The 23,425-nt window shown below is 46.1% G+C and overlaps 1 protein-coding gene across 1 annotated transcript in view; it reads left to right on the top strand.

Annotated features, from left to right (window-relative positions):
* Positions 1–23,425, top strand: part of LOC115309616 (ubiquitin carboxyl-terminal hydrolase 47) — a 78,164-nt gene that overhangs the window by 44,664 nt on the left and 10,075 nt on the right. Inside the window, exons 20-30 of the mRNA XM_029967884.4 lie at positions 4,917–5,189; positions 6,517–6,653; positions 7,274–7,352; positions 8,391–8,482; positions 8,794–8,877; positions 12,733–12,813; positions 14,302–14,417; positions 17,541–17,659; positions 18,008–18,138; positions 18,745–18,792; positions 22,844–22,974. Of these exons, the coding sequence (XP_029823744.2) occupies positions 4,917–5,189; positions 6,517–6,653; positions 7,274–7,352; positions 8,391–8,482; positions 8,794–8,877; positions 12,733–12,813; positions 14,302–14,417; positions 17,541–17,659; positions 18,008–18,138; positions 18,745–18,792; positions 22,844–22,974 (1,291 nt within the window). The remainder of the gene's footprint in view (positions 1–4,916; positions 5,190–6,516; positions 6,654–7,273; positions 7,353–8,390; positions 8,483–8,793; positions 8,878–12,732; positions 12,814–14,301; positions 14,418–17,540; positions 17,660–18,007; positions 18,139–18,744; positions 18,793–22,843; positions 22,975–23,425) is intronic.

The following is a 23,425-nucleotide window of genomic DNA, read 5'->3' as shown; positions in this document are numbered from 1 at the left end:
CACATTTTGAAAGAAATGAGCGACTTTTGCCGTCGCGGGTTGCGGACGGACGTTGCGAGCGTTCAGGATTGCTAACCCTAATCACTTTTCTCCGGTGATGAAAACGCGTGAAAATTCGAATCCTTTATACGCTACGCGCCAGTAATACCTTCAACTTGAGCACAGGCATGAAATGCTGCAAATAAGAAATCTGGGCGATGTTTGAAAACACAAATGCTTAGAAAGCACCACTGTAGTCGAGGTAAACAAATACGACGACACGGGCGTTTCTGCCGTCTTGAGAGTGCCACCACGAGATCGCCGCACGAGTAGGTGGATCTTCCCTCCTAGTACGTGCTGGGTTATCATAGCGACACGCAACGAAAATTCACAGTCAAGGATAGCGCTTTTACGCAGAACGAACGCCGTCTACGTTGACGATCACAACCGACGCCATGTTTGCGGATAGAAGCCGGCCTGCGACCGGCAGACCGGCATGCAACGCGCGCAAACACTTCTCCTCGACCTGCAATTGGTCTGTCGTTGCGGTTGTTTCCAACACGACCAACTCTGGTCGTGGTTTCCAGCGCAGCGGAGGGACGCACGCACGTGAACGACACGTGCGTGCGTCCCTCCGTTGCTATGGCAACTGAAGCCTCTCTCATCGCTCCTTGCCCCGCGAGTGCCGCTTGCAGCCATCGCCATGGCGCCGTTAGGCGCCGTTATCTAGTGTCGCACAGGGAAGCGTGCTCGCTGCGCCGGTCGGTGGGCTGTTCCAGAAACCGCACTATAACCGTTATTTCCCTTCGCGCGCCTGCATATTAAGCGGTATGCAATTACATGGAGTTCTATGGGAGGCGAACCGGTGGTTTAAAAAAGCCGCGTTATACCCGGTCCTGCACTATAAGCGGTTACGTTGTAAGTGGTCTATACTGTAGCATAGCAAGAAGTCTCGTCAAACCATGTCTGCTCTGCTGCAGCTCGCCACGCAGTAGGTTGGTCAGCTGAAACTACAGCTGCCACGGATTGAGACACTCCGACGGCAGTGACACTTGTCTCCGTTCACCTTTTTTGCTGGTGCTTTAACAATCAAAATTCGGGGTCACAGCAGCACGTACCGTGGCATGCCGGTTCTTCCGACGTATTTTGTGGCCACTTCGGATTACTGCGGTGCTCGGGTGATGTAGGATGCCATGCAGCAGCCGGAGATGCGTTCCGGGGTCACCACATCAGTGGCGTATGTGCTTTGTAATTGAGTTTGCCTTCCGCAGTGGGGTGTCAAGGTTTCTGTAGACCTTTTCATCCTCCTCCGCATGGGCGCTGCCATCTTGGAATCGCGTGACGCGGCAGCCATTAGTTTGCTTCAACTTGCTGCTCCGCTCTCCCCTCTGCGCCTTGGCGGATGCGTCATATTCGTGTTTTTCGTCGCATTTCACCGCGCTTTCTTGCCTTACTTCGGAAACTCTAGTCCGATACGTCTACCAACGACGACGACATCACAAGGGTTCGAAGGTCCTTATGACAACTGAAGGTTGTAACTAATAGTGACGGAACATTCTCAATAAGAAGCGCGTATATTTATATTGCACATTTAGGATCGGAAGGCGTCAAGAATAGTCAGCGCAAGGAGTCTATCTGTATTTCCTGAAATTATGGTTATTTGTATTCATAATATATCGAAAACAGTTTCTTTTGATTATGGGAGGAAACTCGCAAAGGAGATAGACAACGAACGTTTAACTTGTATTTTATCTGAGGCTAAAAGTAATGGTACAACAACATCAGGCGATTTGTTTGTTCATAATATTACACATACTTGTATTTGAGGTTCTCAATTTATTTTTGCGACGTAAACATTCAGTTGGCCGGTTTACTTATGAAGTTTAAAAAGTGTATATTGTGCTCGCTCCCATTTCGATGGTCATTTAAATGATTTATTGGTTATATTTAGATAACCAGTGCCATCCACTTAATTAATCTTAGCACAAAGGTTGAGACTATCCGCGTAAGAAACTAGTACCACAGACACTTAACATGGCGAGTTTTAGAACAGCGTGCACAAATAAATGACATTGTTTCCATTTGCAAATTTGAAACGCGGTTTGGGTTTGGCGAATGCGCAATAGCAATGGCGCCTTTTCTTTCTTTTTCTTTTTTTTTTTTGCGTTCGCTGTTTTATTTTTTGTTTGTATCTGGAATCAGCAATAATTGATGCCGAAAAAAAACTGCATAACAATTGTTTCTGTCCAGGATTGTCGATGGCTAATAGAGGTTTCCTTTTTGTGGCTGGCGACGCCGAAATTTACAAAGCGAATCTGTTCAAACAAATAAATATTTGTTCACACAGGTCCGTGAAATGGTGCCTAGCGCTAGAATTCAGCCAAACTTTCCGAGGTATTTCTCCTCCTGTGCCCTTTAATTTTATTTGGCCAATTTTACGGAAGGCAAATGCCAGGTTTAATGTGACGGGCCTGTCACTTATATCTTGAGTAAGCAAATGTTCATATAAAAATAATTTATTTCCTAAGGCCAATATCGCGAAATGCTGCTTATGATTACTTTAGCAAGGTTGATAATTTAAGAAATTTCCTACTCGGCTTGTCAAAACATGCTCGAATACTGAATAAAAAATAAAAAAAGACCGAGATTATACTACTTGGTTATGTCAATTATCTGCGTCATCACACAATACTTTTTTAGTCTGCAAAGTTCACTTAATGTTGGGTGCCCACGAAAACCAAACAGCGAGTAGTAGACTCGCGAGTTTACCTGTTCTGGCTGATTCAGCACATTGCTAATCAAACAGTCGATATGCTTCTTTACATTCATGTGTTAGCCTATTCATTAGTTTGTTTTACTGGAAACTGGTGTCATCGGGCACGGCCGCAGACGATGGTAACTTCCCTGTACATCAGTCAGGCGTTTCGCAACCGACCATAATCAGATATATCAAAGTAGTTGGTAAAAAGAGCCCGCAATTTAGGCTAAAGTACACCTCGTAGTCCTCAAAGTGGCTAAATACTACCACTACTTCATTGGTTGTGTGCTACCAAGGAAAATAATTGTTTCACAAAATTAAGCAAAAACAACGTAAAACAGCAAACCGAAACTGACCATATTGAAGCAACCTAATGGCGCCGAGTGTGTCAGCGCCCTCTATCCGCCGGTGAGGCAACTACTAAAATGAAAAGGTCCAGAGTGTAGTTGCTGACCGATTTTTCGGACGCCGATAATTCGGATGTGTTCTATATTTCAGACCTAAAGGAGGAACCGTGACCTACACGATATAAATAATTAGGGGTGTGCGAATATTCGAGGTTTTGAATACGAATAGAATATTTTTCTTATTTGATTCGTGAATCGCATATTCGGAAATTTCCGAATATTTGGTCATGGCCGTATATTCAGGCAACGTATGAATATTCGGATAAATAGCGAAAAATCCACGCATGGGACATGCCCTTAACATTCAGACTTCCTTAAAAGCTGTGTTTTGTCATCGAAAATTGCAGATGCTGTAGCCATTTTTCTATATACCCCTGCCATTTACATTAAGTGTACAGTGCAACTATATCATGTTTGCACTATCTAACATGCCCCCAAAGGTAACATGCACGCCAACAGAAAAATAAATATTGTACACCAGTCACCGTTGTCAAAGTTCGACGATGGTTCTTCTTTGTCCGTTAGAGGTAATCCTTGCTTTTATGTAAAGCGTTTTAGGTGCCACACTTCTCACGCTTGTACGAGCGCGCGACGATCGCCTCTGGTAGGGTCGTCTTCCGAAACAACTTTGCAAGCTCGTCGGGTTGCTGGGAGTGCAAGGCCACACAGTGCTACTCCGTTGTTATTTTTTCCAGCCAGCGTGTTGTCCTTTCGTTTAAACAAAGCCTCCTAAGGGATTTTTTTTTTTTTTTTCATCTTAAGCAACACTGACATGAGTCTGTGGACGCGAGAAAATTCGTCTGGTATGGTTACCAATATGGCTAAGGACGGTTGTACTCTTTATATCGGACGGCTGCATTTGTGGCTGCATTGACGGGGGACGTCAAAATAATAAAGACACTATTTTGTTGTGTTATGAAAGTGACGTCAAAGACGTCAAAATAACCTTTAGATATTTTGACGGTTGACGTTAAAATAGTCACTCAATTACTTTTTCGTAAAATTGCAAAAAGAAAATAAAAGAAAAAAACAGTAAATCTTCTCCCCCAGACAAGTTTATTACAGAAAGTGCAAGTAGAGGTTATGCAAAACAAACATGGCACTCAAAATGTTGGAGGACATCATTTTTCTAGATTGTACTCGTCCAATAATATCTTAATGCCGAAGAAACAGTGAGAAGTAATAACGAGAGTATTGTTGTTACTCTCGTCGTTACTTTAGAAAAAGAAATAGAACTGGTTACGAGTCACATTTCGAAAATATGGTGCGTCACAGGAAAAAGTGACTAAAAGAATCATTCAGCCTTTCCACTCAAGTGAAGAAGGAAGACCAGTGGAGCTGTACTCGATACACTGTGTGCTTTTTCGTCATCGTCGTCTGTTTTTTGCGCTTTTTCCTACGATGATTCCCACCAACGCGCGCCCAACTATTCATTTTTCTATGATACCTGGAAAGGTTGGCGCCGTCTACAAGCGACGGCGGAAACCATACTGATTGTGTGCTTGCCGCCATCGCTTATAGATGGCGGTAGCTGTCCAGGTAGGTTTGTGACATACACGGACACGATCCTGGGGAACCTAGCCCTTCACAGCTCCGCTGTAAAAATAATGAATGTGCAGTAACGCGTCACTCACGCGACGTTACCACCCATGACCGGTAGATCCTCAGCCGTGGGGGCTTCTCTTCCGCAGTGGGGTGCCTCCTCCGACAGGGTTTCTCGTCTGCAATGGGGTGTGCGTCCTGCAAAGGGATATGTCGTCTGCTCTCCACAGCCCTGTCGTCCGCCGGCGGGACGCCCAAGGGCCACGTGCCGGGCACGTCCCACGAGGCAGCCGGGTCGGACTACGACAGCGACCTGTGCGACTCGTCCTCGTCTGGTTGCCACGGCACCGGCGGCGACCAATCGGAGGACTCAAGCCTGACGGACAGCGAGCGCACGCTCGTCGGGGACGACCTCTCGCCTCGTAACAACTCACCGGACCTCGCGGAAGCAGATGGGGCGGAGGCCAGTTTGGGGCCGGCGTCGGAGTTTGTGCCTTCTGTCGGTGAGTCGTCCGTTCCCCCACTGTGCATTCTTTTAAATGCTCGGCATTGTGCGGATAGTTTGGGTTCTTGCATCTACACGGGAACATAGACTTGATGGTGTCACGTGACATGGTGGTGTTGTCCGAAAATTGCTTCAAATGCTGCGGAGATGGCATTCTTTTATGTCCGGGGGCCGGTGTTAAAAGGCAGCTTGATGCCCTTCCTTCCATGCTGCCAACAGCTACCAGCAAGTGCGGTAACCGCGCCGGGTTCGTTTTCGTCATGCCAACAACGATGGTTCCGGTATCCAAGGGTGTCTATTGGATGTGAGGATCGCCAACAAGACGCTGCAGTCGAGCGAGCCCCAGATACAGGGGCCGACCATGCTCTCCGTCCCGAGAGCCATGGGGATCGCAAAAGGGGTCATTGTCAGTCGGACAAGCTTGCACTGTTACCTGTCATCGCAGGAGCTTGATGCAGAACTCTCTGCAGATGGCTGTTTACTCGGACGAGGGAACGCCGACTATCTCCCGTGCAATCTGTGGCGGGTCTCCCAAAACGGGAGACGCGCGAAGGGGTGCGAGGGGGAGTGGGCCAGCAAAGTGGCGAACTCTCCCCAGCACGATACGAAACGCGCAGGCTAGAAGGCAAGTGACTCTGGCTGTCATATCCGCAGCTTACACTTGCTCAGGGTAGGGAACCAGTTGCTCCCACAATGCATAGCATCTATGGGTCCTCTGTGACATCACATGACATCATGATGTCACGTGACACTGCGGCATCACCTGACACGATGGTGTCACATGACGTGAGTGACATCATGATCTGACATCATGCCACCATATCATGTTACACCGTGACATGATGTCGCATAATACTGTGGTGTAATGATCTCAGGGAACACCATGGCTTGGCATTAGGATGCCACATCATACGACATGATGTCACATGACATCACATAATACTGCGGTGCCATGATGTCAGGTGACACCATGACTTGACATCATGGTGCCACATGAAGTGACATGATATGATGTCACATAATACTGTGCTGTCATAATGTCAGGCAACACCATTACAAGACATTGTGATGCCACGTCATGCGACACGGTGATGTCATGTGATAAAATGACGTCATGTTACAATGCAACGGCTTTATATTGTTGGCAACACATGCGGCAATACTTCCCATAACCCTTGTAGTGTGGCCTCCTCACTGTTCCCGCAAAAGGAGGGGTTCTATAAATGCTACCCATTTATAACGCCTTTTGGAAATGCCGAACAAAGATTTTTTTCGAGGCAGCAAGTGCCACTCTGAAGTTGGTACGTTTTTCGTCTGTGACGCAGAACTGGCCCAGAAGATGGGCGAGAACTTCCGCAACTGCTTCGGGCTCCAGCACGAGGACAGTGCCGTGTCTCCGGAAGAAGGCCCCCGCTCGGAAGACGCAGCAGTGTTGGCGAGTGGCGACGCCGCCTCTACAGCCGTGAGCACACGACATCATCCACTCTCTCTGTAGTCCCCGACAGAATGAAAATGTCAGGGAGGATTTTCAGTTGTACCGTCTTCAGCGCGAGCTCCTTGTTTCTGGCTGTGCTTCGGCATCTCTCGAGCCTCCAGTGTGCATCAGTAACAAGAGACGTCCACATTATAAGGGCACTTTGAAAACGCACTAAACCGAGGCAGCAGTCACTTTGTTGTCAAATAGCTCCATTGTCTATCGCATGAATTAAGCATTGAGGCATCTTTGCTTGAAGAGGTTGTTTCTTTTTCTAAACACTGGCCATTTGCTCCAACATTATAATGATGGTTGTATTTTTAAAATTTATTTGGAGTCTACCGAATGCAAGTTAGTGCAGCGACTGAAATTTCGGTCGGAGGACTTTTCCTGCTGTATGTTCGCCTCTTATTCTAGTAGTTGGTTTATCCACTTTTTGACATTTTATGAGCTTAACCATCCTTTTTTTTGCTTTTCTGTCATGTTTCTTTTCCTTTTGATGATGGCATTTAATCCTATCACGGGCTGCACAACGAGGCAATGTATTTTCTTGTTCATATTACCGTCGACATTCACTGCCTATGCCTCTTTGTCCGCTGCCTGCCCAGGCCACATCTGGCATACCCAAAGAGGAGCCAAAGAGGTACTTCCGCGCTTGGCCCTTCAAGGACACGGACAACAGTCGCGGTGAGTCATTGTGACTTGTAGGTCTTCTTCCTTTAGCTGGGTGTCTGAATAGGGCTGCCTCTGATTGCTTTGCATGCCGGTAGTCCTGAATAAAGTTGATATTTATGGTGATTCCAGGTAGCAGCTAGGTACACTTGGTATCTAGTGTATGTAACAGTAAGACGACAGGTTGCTTTGTGCAACTTCGGCGCTTCAAAGGCTCGAGGCTCGTTTATACTCCAACGTAGAGTGCAGCAAACGTGGCGTAGCAATCCACGCATGGCTTTCATTAGCCTACGAGCACGAGCTCGATATTTGAGGGTTAAACATCTGTGTGCACTGCGAATGGCACGCGTTCGCATGCACCCACGCGACATCATACTCTATTTGAGCGTTTGCTTTAAATGAGAACTTGCATAGCTCCATCCATTAAAATTCTGAGCAGACTAGGTTCTAATGTCTTAAATCCAGGGTGTTGAAAGAAATGACATAGGCTAATGTATGAAGTTGTACGGATGCACATCTTTTCGGACTGTTTCTGCGCTACTTTATGTTCCGCCTCTTTCTTTTTAGGTTCCTATCTTTTGTTTTAAAATGCTGGAAGCTAGTCCGTCTTCAGTTTTATTGGATGGAGGGCTGCATATTGTTGCAGATGAAGGAGGCTCCACGAGCGTAAACTGAAAATAAAGGTTTATTCGGCAAACTCGTGCCAGAAGCAAAAGAAAGGACAAGCGTCGAAACACCAGCAGGGAACGTCGCGGCGCCGGCGTTACGGCTGGCTAGCGCAAAAGCGACGAGAGCGTGGGTTGGCAAGGCCACGCCCAGCTCCTTATCTAGCACGCTCGATATCTCGAACATTTGGCGTAGAATGTTCGAGGGCGAGCTGATGAGTTCTCAGTCACACACGCGACATTGTGCAAAGTGCAAGCCTGAAATAAGAGGCTTTTCTTGGCCGAGCCACGTTTTTGCACTCTCCACGTGCACCGCATTCGTTGGAACATTTCTCTCGCTTCAGCCGACCGGATCCGGTCTTTGCATGAGCGACCTCCGTTTTCACAGGCTTGCGGGTGTACGTCGACAAACGCATCACGTTTGGAGCACTGAAGAAGGAGCTGGAGGTCTACGTCGGCATCGATTGCGCCTACTTCAAGGCGAGTGAAGTTCACGTGCCATAGATTCGCCGCTTGTCAGCGAGCGCCGACTACAATGCCTGGAACACGTCTTCGGCCGGTGTGTTAAACGTCCCGTTCCACCCGCGCGTCGAAACCGGTGCCGGGGCATTGCGGCGGGCGACGGCGCGACACTTGTGTAACGTCGTCGGGTAGAAATCGAGGGACCACGGATGGGAATCCGGTAAACACACCGGTCTAAGGAGTTTTCATGGGCTCGTCGGAATATGGTTACTTGTCTATCGTTTTTCGTCGCTGGTATGTACGTGCTTGATCGTGCGCTTTGTATCCAGGTCTTCCGGGCTTACTCCAACGGCCAGGAGTTCGAGTGCACTAAGCTGATGGACAACCTCACGTCCTATGCGGAGGACACCAAGGTAAGGGGACCGACCACCTTGTCCTTGACCGCGTCCTCGGCAGGATTCGTTGTCGGCCTCGCAAGGACTTTTGCAAAGAATTTTTCAAGAGGACGTTTAGGTTTAACGTTTGTGATCCTTGACCTTGATGATGCGTCAACCTTTGCGGGCTAACCGAAGTTTACGGCGAGGTCAGAAGATTGGCGGTCAGCCGTCACTATGTGTCGCACTTCCTCCGAGAAGTTTGAGGCTTCTTGGGTGTCGAATTTTTGTATCAATATTAGTAGGGTTGTGCGAATATTCGAAATTTCTAATAGTAGCTTCGAATTATACACTATTCGATATTCGCTTCGAAAAGAACTGCACTATTCGCGTTTTTCGAAGTGTTGATCACGGCGGGTTAGCCCCGTTGAGCGCGCTTGTTACCAAACACCGGTGAGCTGCGGAGAAGCAAAAGCCGTGGAAGTGAGCTCCGCCGGTGTTGCTTCTCCGCATGACATTGGTGCTCAGTAAGAAGCGCACTTAACGGGGTAACCCGCCGCGATAAACAATATCGTAATTGCGTGCTCGGAAGAAAAGCATACATTCAAAGCGGGATGGTACGCTGGTGCCGACTGTATTTGAAAATAAATGGAAGCTTTGTGAATGTGTATATCTACACTGTAGTAAAAGTTTCAAAATTAAACTTTTATGGAAGAGTATACTATGTCAGGCAGAGATACTTTTACAACCTGTGTTCATCACGCGCAACTCATTCTTTTTTAACTTGAGATTAAAGAAAGAATATTTTATATATCAAGATTTATAAATTCACTCAATTGCATAGTTGGCCATCTATATAGGATTCATTTTATGTCAAATCTGTCGTTTACTTGCCATCCCAAGACACCAGACCTTCTGAGATCACAGTTCATTAATATAGATAGGATAAGCTTAGCTTAATGATTGAAAAAGTGGAATAACCTTTATAGGTTTAGTTGGGTTTTCGTCTAAGCATTGTGCAATGGTAGTGAAAGGTGTGGAAAAACTATTCGATATTCGAATCGAAAATATTCGGCCAAAACCACTATTCGCTTCGAATTCGCTTCGGACTCAAAATCCACTATTCGCACAAGACTAAATATTAGGCATGTGCAAATAGGTGATGGTGAGTTTGAAGTGAAAAGTGGTTATGGCTAAATATCGTATTTACATGATTGTAAGTCGACTCGATTGTAAGTTGACCCCTCCCCCCCCCCACATTGCACATCTGCAAAAAAAAAAAAAGAAATCTTTCGATGCGCATTTTACTGCAGACACGTGAGAACGGCAAACTACTATCTGTTTCAAAAGCAGAGCCTCCAACATGCGATCGATGCCTTCTGGTGTGCTTTGGCTGCGCATGCACGCGAGAGGTGCATGAGATGGCCAGGCGTTATCGAAACTAGAAAGTTCACGCTGCAGGCGGGACAACTGAAGCTGCTCCCATTTCTCACTCCGTCCGCAACTAGACTACGACTCGTCCGCTCTGGTGATGTCAGTCCCGTCGTAATCACTGCCACGCTCTTGAAGCACGTCGTCGGAGTCGTCCAACGAAATCTCGCACTTCGCAAATGGCAGGATCAACCGCATCTTCCGCGCTTGCTCGGCGATAGCATTGGACGTCACGGGTAGGGACCGATTGCACACTTTTGCGTTGTATGTTGCAAGCCTGACCTCTAGCTCCGGAAGGCATCCCCACCTATCTAGACTGGGGCCTGAAAGCTGTTTGTCGGCACAGTTTAAGATCCCGCACCATTGCAGACCCCACTGGAGCATCACCGTCTTGACGAGTCGAACTTGCTTCCACCAACGCACTTGTTGGTTGCTTCTGAGTGAAGAATGGTCATAAATGAGCACCGAAAACCTAAACTGCCCGGATCACGCGTGTCAATACAAAATAAACGTAGTTAGCGCCCCAGCATGATCTCAACACTCGATCAAACGATGTGCAACTGTGAATCGCGCGAAAAACTGCGAAGTTGCGAGCTTATTCATTGTGGTCGTGAGTGGCTCCGGAGTGGCTCTTACAAGAAGTGCCGCCACCCCCCGGGATTCGGGGGCGCCGTGCGCTTTTTACCGCCATATATTCGGGTTAATTTGCGAATCGCTATCAATAATACTCGTTGGCGCAAATAAAAAAATAATTAATTTGTAAAATGAGCGCACAGAATAGTGCAATGCTAGAGGCACAGCTAGCTGAACTCTTAACAAGCTGAGGTGTTTATGATATCGCGATTATTTTGTTTTTGCCCACGGTGGAATGCTTTGGTTCGATTATAAGTCAATCCCCCGCTTCAGATTTTCAAAAATTAAAAAAAGGGTCGACCTACATTTGTGTAAATACGGTACCTTCGAATTGAAAATCAAATAGTTTCCCAAAGCCTCTTATCACTGCATCGTGCGAAAACCCAGCTGAACATGTGAAGGCTGTTCCCAATTTTTCCCTCGTTCATTTCTAAGCGAAGTTAATTGTGATCTAACCATATTTGTGGATCGAGGCCTCAGAAAGTATGCCTACATTGAAATGGCAAGTAAGCGACGCATTTGACTTTAAGTTAAACCTATGCGGAGAGCAAGTCGTCTGCTTCTTACGCAAGAGTTGTGGTGACGCCAGAACCACGGCGAGCTTAGATTTGATTGGCTCTGATTGAAGGATAGTGGGTAGACCTCAGAAGCAAGCTGCCTTGAGGTCTACCCACCATCCTTCATTCTGAACCTATCGTAGCTTGGAGTTCTGATGTGACCACAACCCCTGCAAAAGAAGGAGACGAGCTTGCGCTCCGCATAGATATGCCCAGCTATACCTAATCAAGGGGACTTATACATTTTTTATATATGCAAACAATCCAGGTTGTCGGGGCATTTCTGCCTAACATATTATTGCACAGTTTAATTTTATAAATGTTACTGCAATGTAGATACTTTCATTTGCAAATTTTTCCTTTTTTTTTGTGCTAGGCACAGATGTGCGTTATGCTGCTTTGAGGGTGTACTTTTCTAAAAAGCATGCGACAGTAATATTTTTTTTTTTTTTTTTCGAATTGTTGATTGCGGTGGGTTAGTTCTGTGGAGCTTCTTACCGAGCACCGATGCATTACAGAGAAACAACAACAATGAAAGTGAACTTCACTGGTGTTGAGTCTTGGCAGTGCGCCGGTGCTCGGTGAAGGGGTGTCCAAACAGGACGGGGCATGTGGCTTTCAGCAACACAGCACCGGCAAAGTTGCCGTATGCCCACCCGTTTTCACTTCGGACATCAATGAAGCGAACAGCGCGCTTCGCTCATGTCCACCTTTCATTTTTTGTCGCCGCTTTCCAACGGCGTCAGTGAGGTATTGTTGGGAATTGGCAAGAATGCCGACGAGGCTTCCAACGACGATGGCATGTCCACAAGTTCTTACAATAATTAAGGTTTTGGCATTGCACTGTGATTTTGCTGAGAGGGCTGTTTCTCTGGTTTGTTTCTTTTTTTTTGTGTGTTTTTTGCCTACACTTCTTTTTTTTATTTCTAGGAGAGTTTAATATATATAAAGGCATCGACAAACACTTAGAAAATTATGATTGTCGCAGTTCATCTTGAAGTGGATATCGAATAGTGTAATATTTGAAACTACTATTCTAAATTTCGAATATTCGCACGACCAGCCCATTTAGTGGTACTGTCGCCTCATTCTAGGAACATTTGTCAAGTGTTCACGTGGTGTGCGTTAAACCACTTGGTGAAGAGCCCCTTGAACGTGGGCGTCTGGCATCTGAAAACTCTGAGTATCGCTAAACATTTGCGATGCCAGAACGTTCCACGTATACAACACAATTGCCTAGCAATTTGCCATAAATTTTTGTTTATTTTTTCAGCTCCTGATCAAGCTGGGCAGGGCCCTGCAGTCAGGAGAGTACCGCATGAAGGTCTTCCTCCTGACACCCAACGCCCAAGAGGTGAGGATCGGTTGGGACGGTCTTTTGGCCCCGCGTGTCAGCAAAGACTGCACGATTTTTATGAAGCATACGCGCATACACATGTACTCTTGTAGCACGGGCCAAATCGCTCCTTTTGCATCTCGTAGGAGAAAAGTTGATGATCTATACAGCGTGCAAGTCGTCTGTTTCTTGCACAGGGGTTGCGATGATGTCACAACACCAAGCTCTCATTGGCTGATTGAAAAAATAAAAAATAGTGGGTAGGCCTCAAAGCATCCAGCATTGAGATCTACCCACTATCCTTCCACTCAAAGCCAATCAGAAGTCGGCGCCGTTCTGACGTCACCGCAACCCCTGCACAAGAAGCAGACGTCTTGCTTCCCGCATTGGTTTCTGCCAAGGGGCTTATTTGGGGAAATTAATGAAGTTATTTAATTAGTTACTTTGGCTGTCGGCTGTCACTATGCGTCGCGCTTCCTCCAGGAAGTCTGAGGCTACTAGCTTTCCGGGCGTTGAGTCTACTGTAATATCCCGGGAGATGCCCCACCCCCATTGGTAACCCACCCCTATTTTTGGCTTGCTTTGCTCTTGTGTTTTAAGCACCGAATGATAGCCCACCCCTAGTAATCATGGTGTTCGGATCGATGATGACCTCGTACGTAAATGCGGCTAGTTAGCTATGGCAGGGTGTAAGCAAACGTTGCTGGCTGGGAAGTACTGTCATCTTACCTTCATTGTCCCTTGCCGCGATACCATGTTTGGCAGGAAAACCTTACCTAAAAATAGCTTTCCTTCAACTTTTCTTTATTAAACACCAAAAGTTAGCCCACTCGTTTTCACCTGATTTTCTCTCCGTTTTACGTGGGCTATCTCTGGGGATATTGCTGTATGTATCAATATTACGGTAGGCATGTACGGATTGTGGATATTGAACTCAATGCGAATAGTGGTTATGGCTGAATATTTTGAAAGCGAATACTAAATAGTTCCCCTAAGCCTCTTACTACTGCACCATGCCAAAACCCAGCTGAAATCGTGAAGGTTGTTCCGAAGCTTCCACTTGTCCATTTTTAAGCTAAGTTAATTATCATCGTACAAGTTGCTAGCATCTTGTTATCATTGTATAAATTCCTTTCGTGTCCGCATTACTACTGTTGGTTTGAATGGCCAGGGGCCAGTCAAGCCTGTTTTCCCAGCTTTTTTTCTTGGTCACAACTTAAGTTAGTAAATTTAAAGGTACGGTTTCAGTTGGGAACTTGCTAGAAATAAAGCATGCGCAGCATTTTTGGGCTTTCCGAAAAAACACTTCATTTTTTCCCGTTTCTAGGTTCCGGTTTCTTGTCGGAGCGAATCTTTGATCGGCGACCTTTTCTTCCGTGCGATGCATGCTTTTGCAGGAGAGATTTGTGCCCGCATTTCAAGGGACCCCGTACACACAGAGTTTATGTTGAAGACGGAGTGCTTCAGCTTTATTTTATTTTTTTCACCCTTTTTAAAAATGTTTAGACGAGCAAGTTCCTGCTTGACTGGATCTTCACCAAGGGCGTGTCGGTGCTCAAGGTCAAGGAGGATCTGCTGCCGGAGATCAGGGAGCGCTGTGGGCTGGACATCCCTCTCAACAGGTCGGTCAAGTCGTGAACTTAAGGGGAGACCCTGGTCTTAAAAATTAACGCAAAAATTACGACAACAAAAAAAAAAAGTTATCTTTTGACTTCTTTTTTTTTTATGTTACAAACATATATGTATTACACCCAGGAAGTGCACATTCATATGGCTACATCGATTTAAAGTTTCATATCCAGGCTTGTTTGTAGACATGTTTCGAAAAGCTTTTCCAGTTTTTTTCAGAATTAATATTTTTCATCGCAACACAAAGTTTTGCTTCGGTGTCTTTGGATCCAGGACTTGAACCTGAATACTTTTTTCAAAGTTTAATTCCTCATAAATTGAGGAGTGCCACAAGACTGCTGTATTTCTGGAAAATGTTAAGTACGAAGTTTTCTGATTGTCAAACATTAATGACTTATTTTTAATTATCAACAAAAGCATTTCAACCCGTGATAACCTTTTCTAAAAGGAGGCCTAAATCATAAGAATTGCTTTGTTCAACTCTGTATTGTTTGTAGAACATGCTGACACACTTTGTGCCATATTTTGTTTATGGAGCTGCTGTAAAAAAAGTTGAGCAGAAACCTTTGTGATAAAGTTTAGGTTTTCTTGAAAACTATGATAGATAGGAAAAATTTAGCTTATTTTTAGACTTGGTGCAAGAACTTCGTAGACGTGAAAATGTAATATTGTCACGAATGAGCAGGCGAGGAAACAAAGAATAACTGGAGAAACAAACGTTTAATGGGGCAAACTTGTGCCCAAAAATAAAAATGAAACAGAAGATAACGGGAGAGTGTCGCTGGCATCGAAGTCGGTGAAACAGCAGAGCCGAAAGCTGGGGCGAGACTGACTGGCTCGCCATAAGAGCCCCTTATGTACATATGTTGGCTTCTGGAACAATGGGCGTAGAAGGTTCAGCGCATAGAGCATTCAGACCTCGAACAAGCGACGGGATTCTCGAATTTACCAGAACACTAAATTTCAAGAATAAATAAAAGACGCATCATTCCCAGGAATCGTACCCTGTCTCTTCGCCCGGGAGGCAAGCACGATAACTGTTATGCCATGGCCGCGCTGCCCACTTGGCCAGCTGCGCGCGCAGCAATACAAATTACATCAGAAATGACACAAAAAGGCTCAAGGTACACCTAAGCACTTCGTATTAGTTGTGAACGTGAAAGCATGAATGTCGTTCTTGGTCGCGTTCTCGTGAAGTGGCCGCGCCGCGCTCCGGAGTACGCTCGAGCGGGCTCTCTCCTTTTCCTGGCGCACTCTGGCATGGCTTTATCTGGCACGGGCCTGTGGCGCCATCGGGTGGCTCTCCTTGAAACTGACACGCCTCGGCCAATGGTAGGAGCCTCGTTCCTTGTAACTATGTGCACGCCAGCCAATGGGAGCCCTATGCTTAGATTTCGGCTTCACTTGGAGAGATGAATTTATTTGCCGTTTGGCTTGGCTTTATGTGCGGCTTCAAAGCTGGGATGCTTTGAATCCCGGCCTCACTTCGCTCCATTGGGAGAAGGGAATTTACCTGCCGTTTGGAGCAGCAACTGATGACGTCGGCTCGCTCCATGGCGCAGTCAATGCTTTCGCATTAAAAATTTTATTATAAAAAAAAAGAAAGAAAAACACTGTAGAGCACAGAAACACTCTAACGTCTGCCTTGGCATCGCCTTCGTTTGCCATTTTCTCCATACCTATTTTTTTTTCATATTAAAAAGATAATAAATAGCGTGCTGGGAAGGCTAGAGCCTGGATATACCGAAAATGTGCTTAGTTTGGAATTCCCAAAAAACGTTGTTTCTTCTTCTTTTTTTTTTTTTAACGAAAGTTTTTGTGTGTGTAGAGAGGTGTTGGGGCAGAGGTTCTGGATCTTAATGATATCGAGTAACTCATACCCACCTTGAAAGATGGTTGAGTGACAGCTTCTCTTCCTCTTTGCGATGTTCTCGCGATAGGACTTCATCCAGTGGATGTAGTTTGTTTTGCCAAGAGAAAGAGAGAGGAGAATTTTTTTCATGTGTGAAGAGGATTTTTAGGTACAATTTCAGCTTGCTCATAATAGCATCTCATGCTAGAAAGGGCAGCTAGCTTAAACCTGATTGTATCGTAAGAAACTTATTCAATCTTCTTTTGGCATGTCAGCTTTCATCTGGAAAACCAATGCACACCTATCGGGGATTAATGCCTTTATGCTAGAAGATGCTCGTTTAGATGCTAGAATCTCTTGGAAATGGAGTTATGGACATAAGGCGAAGCTGTTCCCCTTAAGGGGTGTCCAAACAGGACACTACAAAACGCACGACTCCGACAAATCGCGAAAATTGAAGCGGACGCTTTTATTTTTACGATTTGTCGGAGTCGTAAAAATTTTTGCAGGAGTCGTGAAAATTTTTACGATCACGGCTTCTCTCCTCGCCTCCTCCACTTTTCTCTGACGTCACACGCCACCTGCATCTGGCTCACCTCGCCAACGCCCTCGCGTACCGCCGTCGCCTCGGCTCGAAGGCCAAGGAGGTCCGGCTTCAGGTGGATTTGGGACATTCCTGCGTCGAAGGGTGCGTTTCGCCCGCCTCGGATCAGCTTTATTTGTCGAGATTCACTTTTGTCATGATGGCGTCCGACGCGGTTCCGTATTGTGAGCGGAGGCCTTGAGCGATTGACCGACAGCCAACAAAGCGTGTGAGTGGCGCTCCGGACCCACGTGATGAGCAGAGCAAGGCCGCCGTGGAGGAAGCGAGGGGGACATTTGTCGGAGGGAAGTTTCCCCCCGACGGCCGGAAGCGGAGCGCGGCACGATTTGCCGGAGTCGTGAGTTTTGTAGTATCTTGTTTGGACAGGCCTTTAGCAGAAAGTCCATCTAGAAGAACTCTCACTTGGCAGAAGTTCCACATAGCAGCAGTTCCACTTAGCGGAGGTTGTACTATGTGGAACTTCCACATATTGGAGGATCCTCGGTAGTACAACTTCCACAGAGCAGAAGTTCCACATCATGCCCACTCCGCTTAAAAAGATTTACCGTACCTGTGTTTCACTCTTTACCTTTGCATTGTTGCGCTTAATCGTATCGGGAACCTTTTTGTAGAAAAGAGGTAGAGGAAACCTGACGGAAACACCGCGCCTTTGTCGGGCAGGTGTCGGCTGAGGAAGAAGACCTCCGGCAACCCCGGCCCGGTGTACCTCGACTCGGCCAAGTTCGACGACGAAGTGCCGACGTTCCTTTCCTACGAGGTCTTCCTCGAAGTGCTTCCAGGTCAGAACCAACTTGCTTCTTCGGGTGACGAACGCGTAAAAACTGCACAAAAACAAGGGCTCAGGACTGACAAGAGACGCAATGGACGAGACGTTACGTCAGAGGTGTTCAAATGTCAAAATATTCGACCACGAACAACGTACCTCATTCGCTTTCAAAGCCGTTCCGTTTGACGCCTCTAACCAATACCACCTAGGGGACAAGGCCTAGAGAGATGTGGGCAGTCTCCGGGTGTGGTGTATCTAATGGAGTAACCCTTGATTCTCTCCCAGCCATCGAATTCCTTTTGTTGCGTCGACGCACCCAACGTTTTTGTTTTCTGACGGATGCGACAACAACGGCGTGCAGGACCCGAGAGGGTGGTGTCGTCGTCGAGCCTGGTGGTGTTTGTGCGGAGGTGGCGGCCGTCCTCCTTCACCTTCGACCCCCTGGACGAAGTAGTCCTCGAAGAACGCACCGTAGATGCCTTGAAAGACGCGGTGCGTGAGCTGTTTTGGTTTTTGTTTTCTCAACGATGTTGTTTAGCTGTGCTCATTTTTGTGTCTGGAAAAAAAGAGTTATGCAAAACATAATCGGAAGTTTATAGGAAGAACCTGAAAGGGAACCTCCTGAGATCCTCAGAGTTGCAGCCAACGGAAGCATAGCTTAGGTTAGGTTCTTACCTAAGACGGTTCCATGCTTTGTTTAGCAGGGAGGCTTGTGGGCGTGGCCTAGATTCCTTTCTCAGCTAAGATGCCAAAGAAACCCAGATGTGCGTCTCGAACAATAAAGTGTTGGTCGTTATTTTGAGGCTGCTGAAAAGACTGTTGCTTCGAACGGGTTTGTACTTAAAACTGCACTACCTGGCTGCACAAGTAATGAATACTACCTTGCAAATACTTTCTCTTTCAGGCCATTTAGACTGTGCTCAGTTTTGTTTGACCATTCTGCGAGGGAATGCCACCGTGTATTGTGTAGCAGACTTCACATTTACGCCTCTCTCGATTTTTCTAAAATGCAACGAAAGCTTGTTTTGTGTGTGGATTTGACTTGGCTAAATGCCAAGTCAAATCAAGTGCCTCATCAGTGGTCGTCTTGTGTTGCAGCTGTCTTCACTGAGCGGCTTGCCCCCGGACAACATTGAAGTTGCCAAGGTGTGTGGGACTGACGTTGTTCATGACTTTTGTTATCATGAAATTAAAATTCTTTATTTAGAAAGGGCTGGCTCCTGGGCCTAAAGTGGGGAGCGGGGAGGGAGGGGGAGATTTTGTTATCATATTCACTCATGCATCTTTTTTCTTTTTTTTTTTTGTGCGATGTGCGGATGTGCGAATAGAGATTCTTCAATATGAAGCGAATGGTTTCTTGTGCAAATAGTATAGGTTGTTTTAAGCGAGTCATCTGTCGTAAAACGAGCCAGAAAAATCGCCGCCTGTGCATAGAAAGCTCGAACTATCACCAAATGTGCACCGAGCAAGTCAGTCTTACCGTGTGTAATTTCAAAGCATAGTTCTCTTCCTGCAAACAATGAGAGCAAAAAAACTTGCCACAGTTAACGTTGGGCATGTCAAACGACCGAGTTAGCGACACTAATTACTCGTGGCGCCATCTCCAGATTGGCACAGCGAGCAGACAACGGGGTGCGTCGTCCACTTGCTGCGCCTATCGGGAGATGGCGCCACAAGTAAATGGCGTCGCTAACTCAATCATCTGCGAGCGTGCCCGACCTTGGACTTTGGCATGTTTTTTGCTCATTTTTTTACAAGAAGAGAACTGCACCCTGAAATTTCACACAATAAAAGTGACCTGCTCGTTGCACGTTTGGTGGAAGTTCAAACTTTCCATGTGCATGCGCCGATTTTTCTGGGTCATTTTACGGCGGTGGGTCCACTTGGGGGGCACGTCAAAATCGTTGTTCTCGAGTTCAAAAACTAGGTGCATGTTAGAATTGAGGCACTATGGTGCTGTTCATGCCTAATTAAGCTTATTGGTTCGTGACAATATTACTGACCAAACTAAATGTGGAGGTGCTTGGCCTCTACCATTGGGAAGGACTCAGCATCGCAAACTTGTTATACCAAACTTGGAAAAGCATGGAAATTTCTGGGGATGTGCGAATAGAGATTCTTCAATACGAAGCGAATGGTTTCATTGTACAAATAGTTTTTAATCTAATTGAATAATTTCAAAGCGAAGCGAATAGTTTGTGGCTGTAAATGCAGTCATGGTAGAGAATTATTGAGGCTGGGGAACAACAAGGATGACAAACACGACGAGGTTTGAAGAGTTCTTTACCATGATTGTTCACCAGCTTGCCTGCACAACCACTTCTAGTTCAATCAGTGATGTACCAACTTGTTTTTGAGTGGGGAGACAAACCAGACCTCCCCCTCCCCCCCCCCCCCCTTCCCCCGGGTTTTACCCTTGCCCCCACTCTGAGAAGTGGGGGGGGGGGGGGGGGGGGGGGGTGCAAGCGCGCCCCCCTTGCCCCCCCCCGGTTGGTACGCCCATGAGTTCAATGCAGTCATGTGTCTTTAATGTGGACACTTTCGTTGCCCAGAAAAATTGTCTGCAGTAGTGAATCAGATCACAAATAAGGAACAGGAAGGGTGTCCATAAGCGACATGGTTTATTTAGGGGAAAAAATGCTGATACTCATTTGCATAGACACTTTGGTGCTAGCTATTATAAATGTATTCTGCAATAGATTTAAGAGTGTAGACTTGTTCTTATTCTTATTGCTACTTATGTTCCAGCCTTGATTGGTGAACTCATTTCAAGTATGTACTGCATACTGTTTTCAATCCTTTATTTCAGTCTGAATTAATGTATACTTTGCAGCATTTCAAGCTTCGAAATGCTTAGAAAATTTTCAAACGTGCCGAATACAGCTATTTGAAGTTCGAATCGGATATGGCATTATTCGCTTCGATATTTAAAAGTTTTCAATATTTGCACAACCATAGAAATTTCTGTGCTCGCTCTCGAAAAAGTTTTGTATTGGCAAGGAGATTCAGTCGTCGCGCCCCTAGGACAAAATTGAGAATCAAGCCCACGGGCACAACAACAATGTGGATTATTTGCTCGGCTGAACGCATTTGTCGGCGTTTGGGTGGGTCTTGTGTTAAATCGGCGAAGACCAGTTGAACGCAACTCTTGATCGGACACTCCCATGCCACTGACGTCCAGTCCGTACCCCGTGCTCAATCCAAGAAGACAACTTGGAGAATCCAGCCTGTGAGCTTTGTGTGGTATCTGGTATCTGTGATAATACTGGTATCTGATAACACTGATGTCTTTGATAACACTGGTGTCTGTGTAAAACAAGCTGGACAAAGCGCCGCCTGTCATTTGATCTCCTAAGCAATACAAAACTTGTTCGTGGAGATTTTACGTCAAAGGGTTACCGACGTTGCTCTTGGTTTTCGGCACCCTTTTACCTGGGAAAGCGTACGGCGCGGGCTCGGGAAAGAGTTGCCGTATTTTCTGGAATGTAGTCTGCACCCGGTGTGTAGTCCACAAAAACAGTCCAGGTGAAAAGAATGAAAAGCTTTTTTTTGTGAGCCTACAGGTGTACTCCACACCCAGTGAATGAGCCACAGCAATGCCTAGTCCACTTGTAAAAGATTCTTGTACACAGCACACCTTGACAAGTGCCTACTTTATAATCATCATTGAAGGAGCTCTAAAGTACTTTTTGAGATCCTCGTTTTATTCTCATAACTAATTCTACAAACTCTAGTAATAAAAATAAAATTACATTCATGCGCTGCCGATTTGCGTATGGAAAAAGCGAATAAATATTCCGACAGTTGCCGTTAGTGCAGAACGACAGATGGCGGCACCGAACCTTGCTGAATATGGTCGAACGACAGACGGCGCTTGTTGGCCACTCGAGAGCAATGGGTACCCGCGTGGACGACTAGGACTGTGCAAATTGGCCATACATGAATGTAATTCTGAGCTTTTAGAATGCTTAAAGCTTGTAGATTGCATTATGACCATAAAACGAGGATCTCAAAAAGCACTTCAGTGCCCCTTTAACACTCTCTGCCATTCATAAATTTTGTCACATCTCATCACAACGAACGACTTAGAAAATGTGAATCCCCGTATGGTCCACACCCCTTGAAAGTTGGCACCGCGTAAAATTCAAGCTTTCAAATGCGTATAGTCTGCCGACTATAGTCTAGAATATATGGTAACTCGTTTCTGGAGATTTTATGTAAAATCTTTACTGGCATTACTCTTTAGCTTAACCCCTCTCCTACTCATTTCTTCCCCGAGGAACGTACAGCACAATTTTATTTTAAATGGCCGATTTGCATTAGAATAAGGCAAAAACATTTCCTCGACTTCCGCGTGTCATGTCTTGCTCTAAATCAAGACTTCTGGTCTGTGTCTCGCCGACGTGCAGACGCCGAAGTTGATGGAATGCTTGCAGGATTCACATCGTTTTCATCCCTCCTATCAAACTATTGTCCGATTCCTTGAAATCTGAAAGGCCGAAAGATTCGTCGTCACATATGCTTGAACATTAATCCCTTTCAAAAAGAAGGTTTTGTACCTCTTTGTCAGCTAGATCAAACTTCTGCGCCGAATTGTTTAGCGTAAACGCTCGCAAGCGACTGCTTTTTTTTTTTTTTTGGCTAAGTGGAACGTTTTTTTTTTCTGTCAAAAACCAAAACAAACAAGCAAACTGCCCAAGGTAAATGGAGCAACAGGGTTGGTTTTGCCATCTGCCCGAGAGTGCTTAACAAGCGCGGAAACCGAAATGCAAGTCACACTCAACGTCGGGTTTTATGCTCCATAACTCAGTATCAGTAGGCTAGGGGTTAAGACTTTTATCCTATGAAGCGTGCGACTCGTGCCCGGGAAAAAAATTAATGGAGTGTCGGTAACGTGGCAATGGACCCTTTCCGAAATCGTGGAATGATGCATAGGTTACGTGCAGCCGCCACTAGTTGGTCTCATCGCTTCCGGTGCGAAGCCCGTGATTGGTTCCGAGTTCGTGCCGAGCACTTGTGTTGAGTGCATTTCGATCCAAGTACACTCCGAACGCGGACGGAGCGCTCGTGTCCAACGTGTGCTCGTAGTGCGTGTCATACTTATGGCGGCAACGCATAATCTATGCATCATTTCGAAAAGGGTCACTTGATGGTTGGGGGCGTGATCTCTGACGCCAGTGCTTCGTGCCGCTCGCAGTGCCCCGGCCCGTTCCCGTGCGTGGTGTCGTCGTTGACGGTGCACGCCGAGATGGAATGGCACTCCTCGGCCTCCTCCCTGAGCTCCTGGCCCCTGTACATAAGCGAGGATGGGCTGGTGGTCCTCTACCGGTGGGTGCTGCTCTCTAGCAGGCGGCGTCGAATGCCGCCTGTTCGAATCGCTGCAGAGCTCGTAAACTCGGTTTCACGTCTTTGGTGTACGGGGCATTTCAATCAACTTAAGCCATAGCTAAAAAAGAAAAAAAAAAAAAAAAAACTGGTGCACATTAGTTGTGTTGAACGGGCGCAGTATTGTTCGCAGTACTTATTGAGCGAGTCGAGATATTAATTAGATCTGCTGAAATGACTGATCAACACGATTCAATTAACTTTCTCGAATATTCATTTGTGCGCAAACCCTTTGATACAGGGGTGTACAGCGTGTTGGAAAACATCCCATCTTGTCGTTTTCTTCGAGCTAGCCTATGTCTATTTTTTTTTTTTTTTAATTTTAAAGAAAGTGTGCAATATCTTAAACAAATTTTCACGTGATTGAGGGCACTTTGTGAGCACTTTGTTATAT

The sequence above is a fragment of the Ixodes scapularis genome, unplaced genomic scaffold, assembly GCF_016920785.2.
Source record: "Ixodes scapularis isolate PalLabHiFi unplaced genomic scaffold, ASM1692078v2 PGA_scaffold4__175_contigs__length_147842914, whole genome shotgun sequence".
NCBI classification, from domain to species: Eukaryota; Metazoa; Arthropoda; class Arachnida; order Ixodida; family Ixodidae; genus Ixodes; species Ixodes scapularis.
Note: the sequence above shows the minus strand (reverse complement) of the source record. Positions and strands in the feature narration are given on the sequence as shown.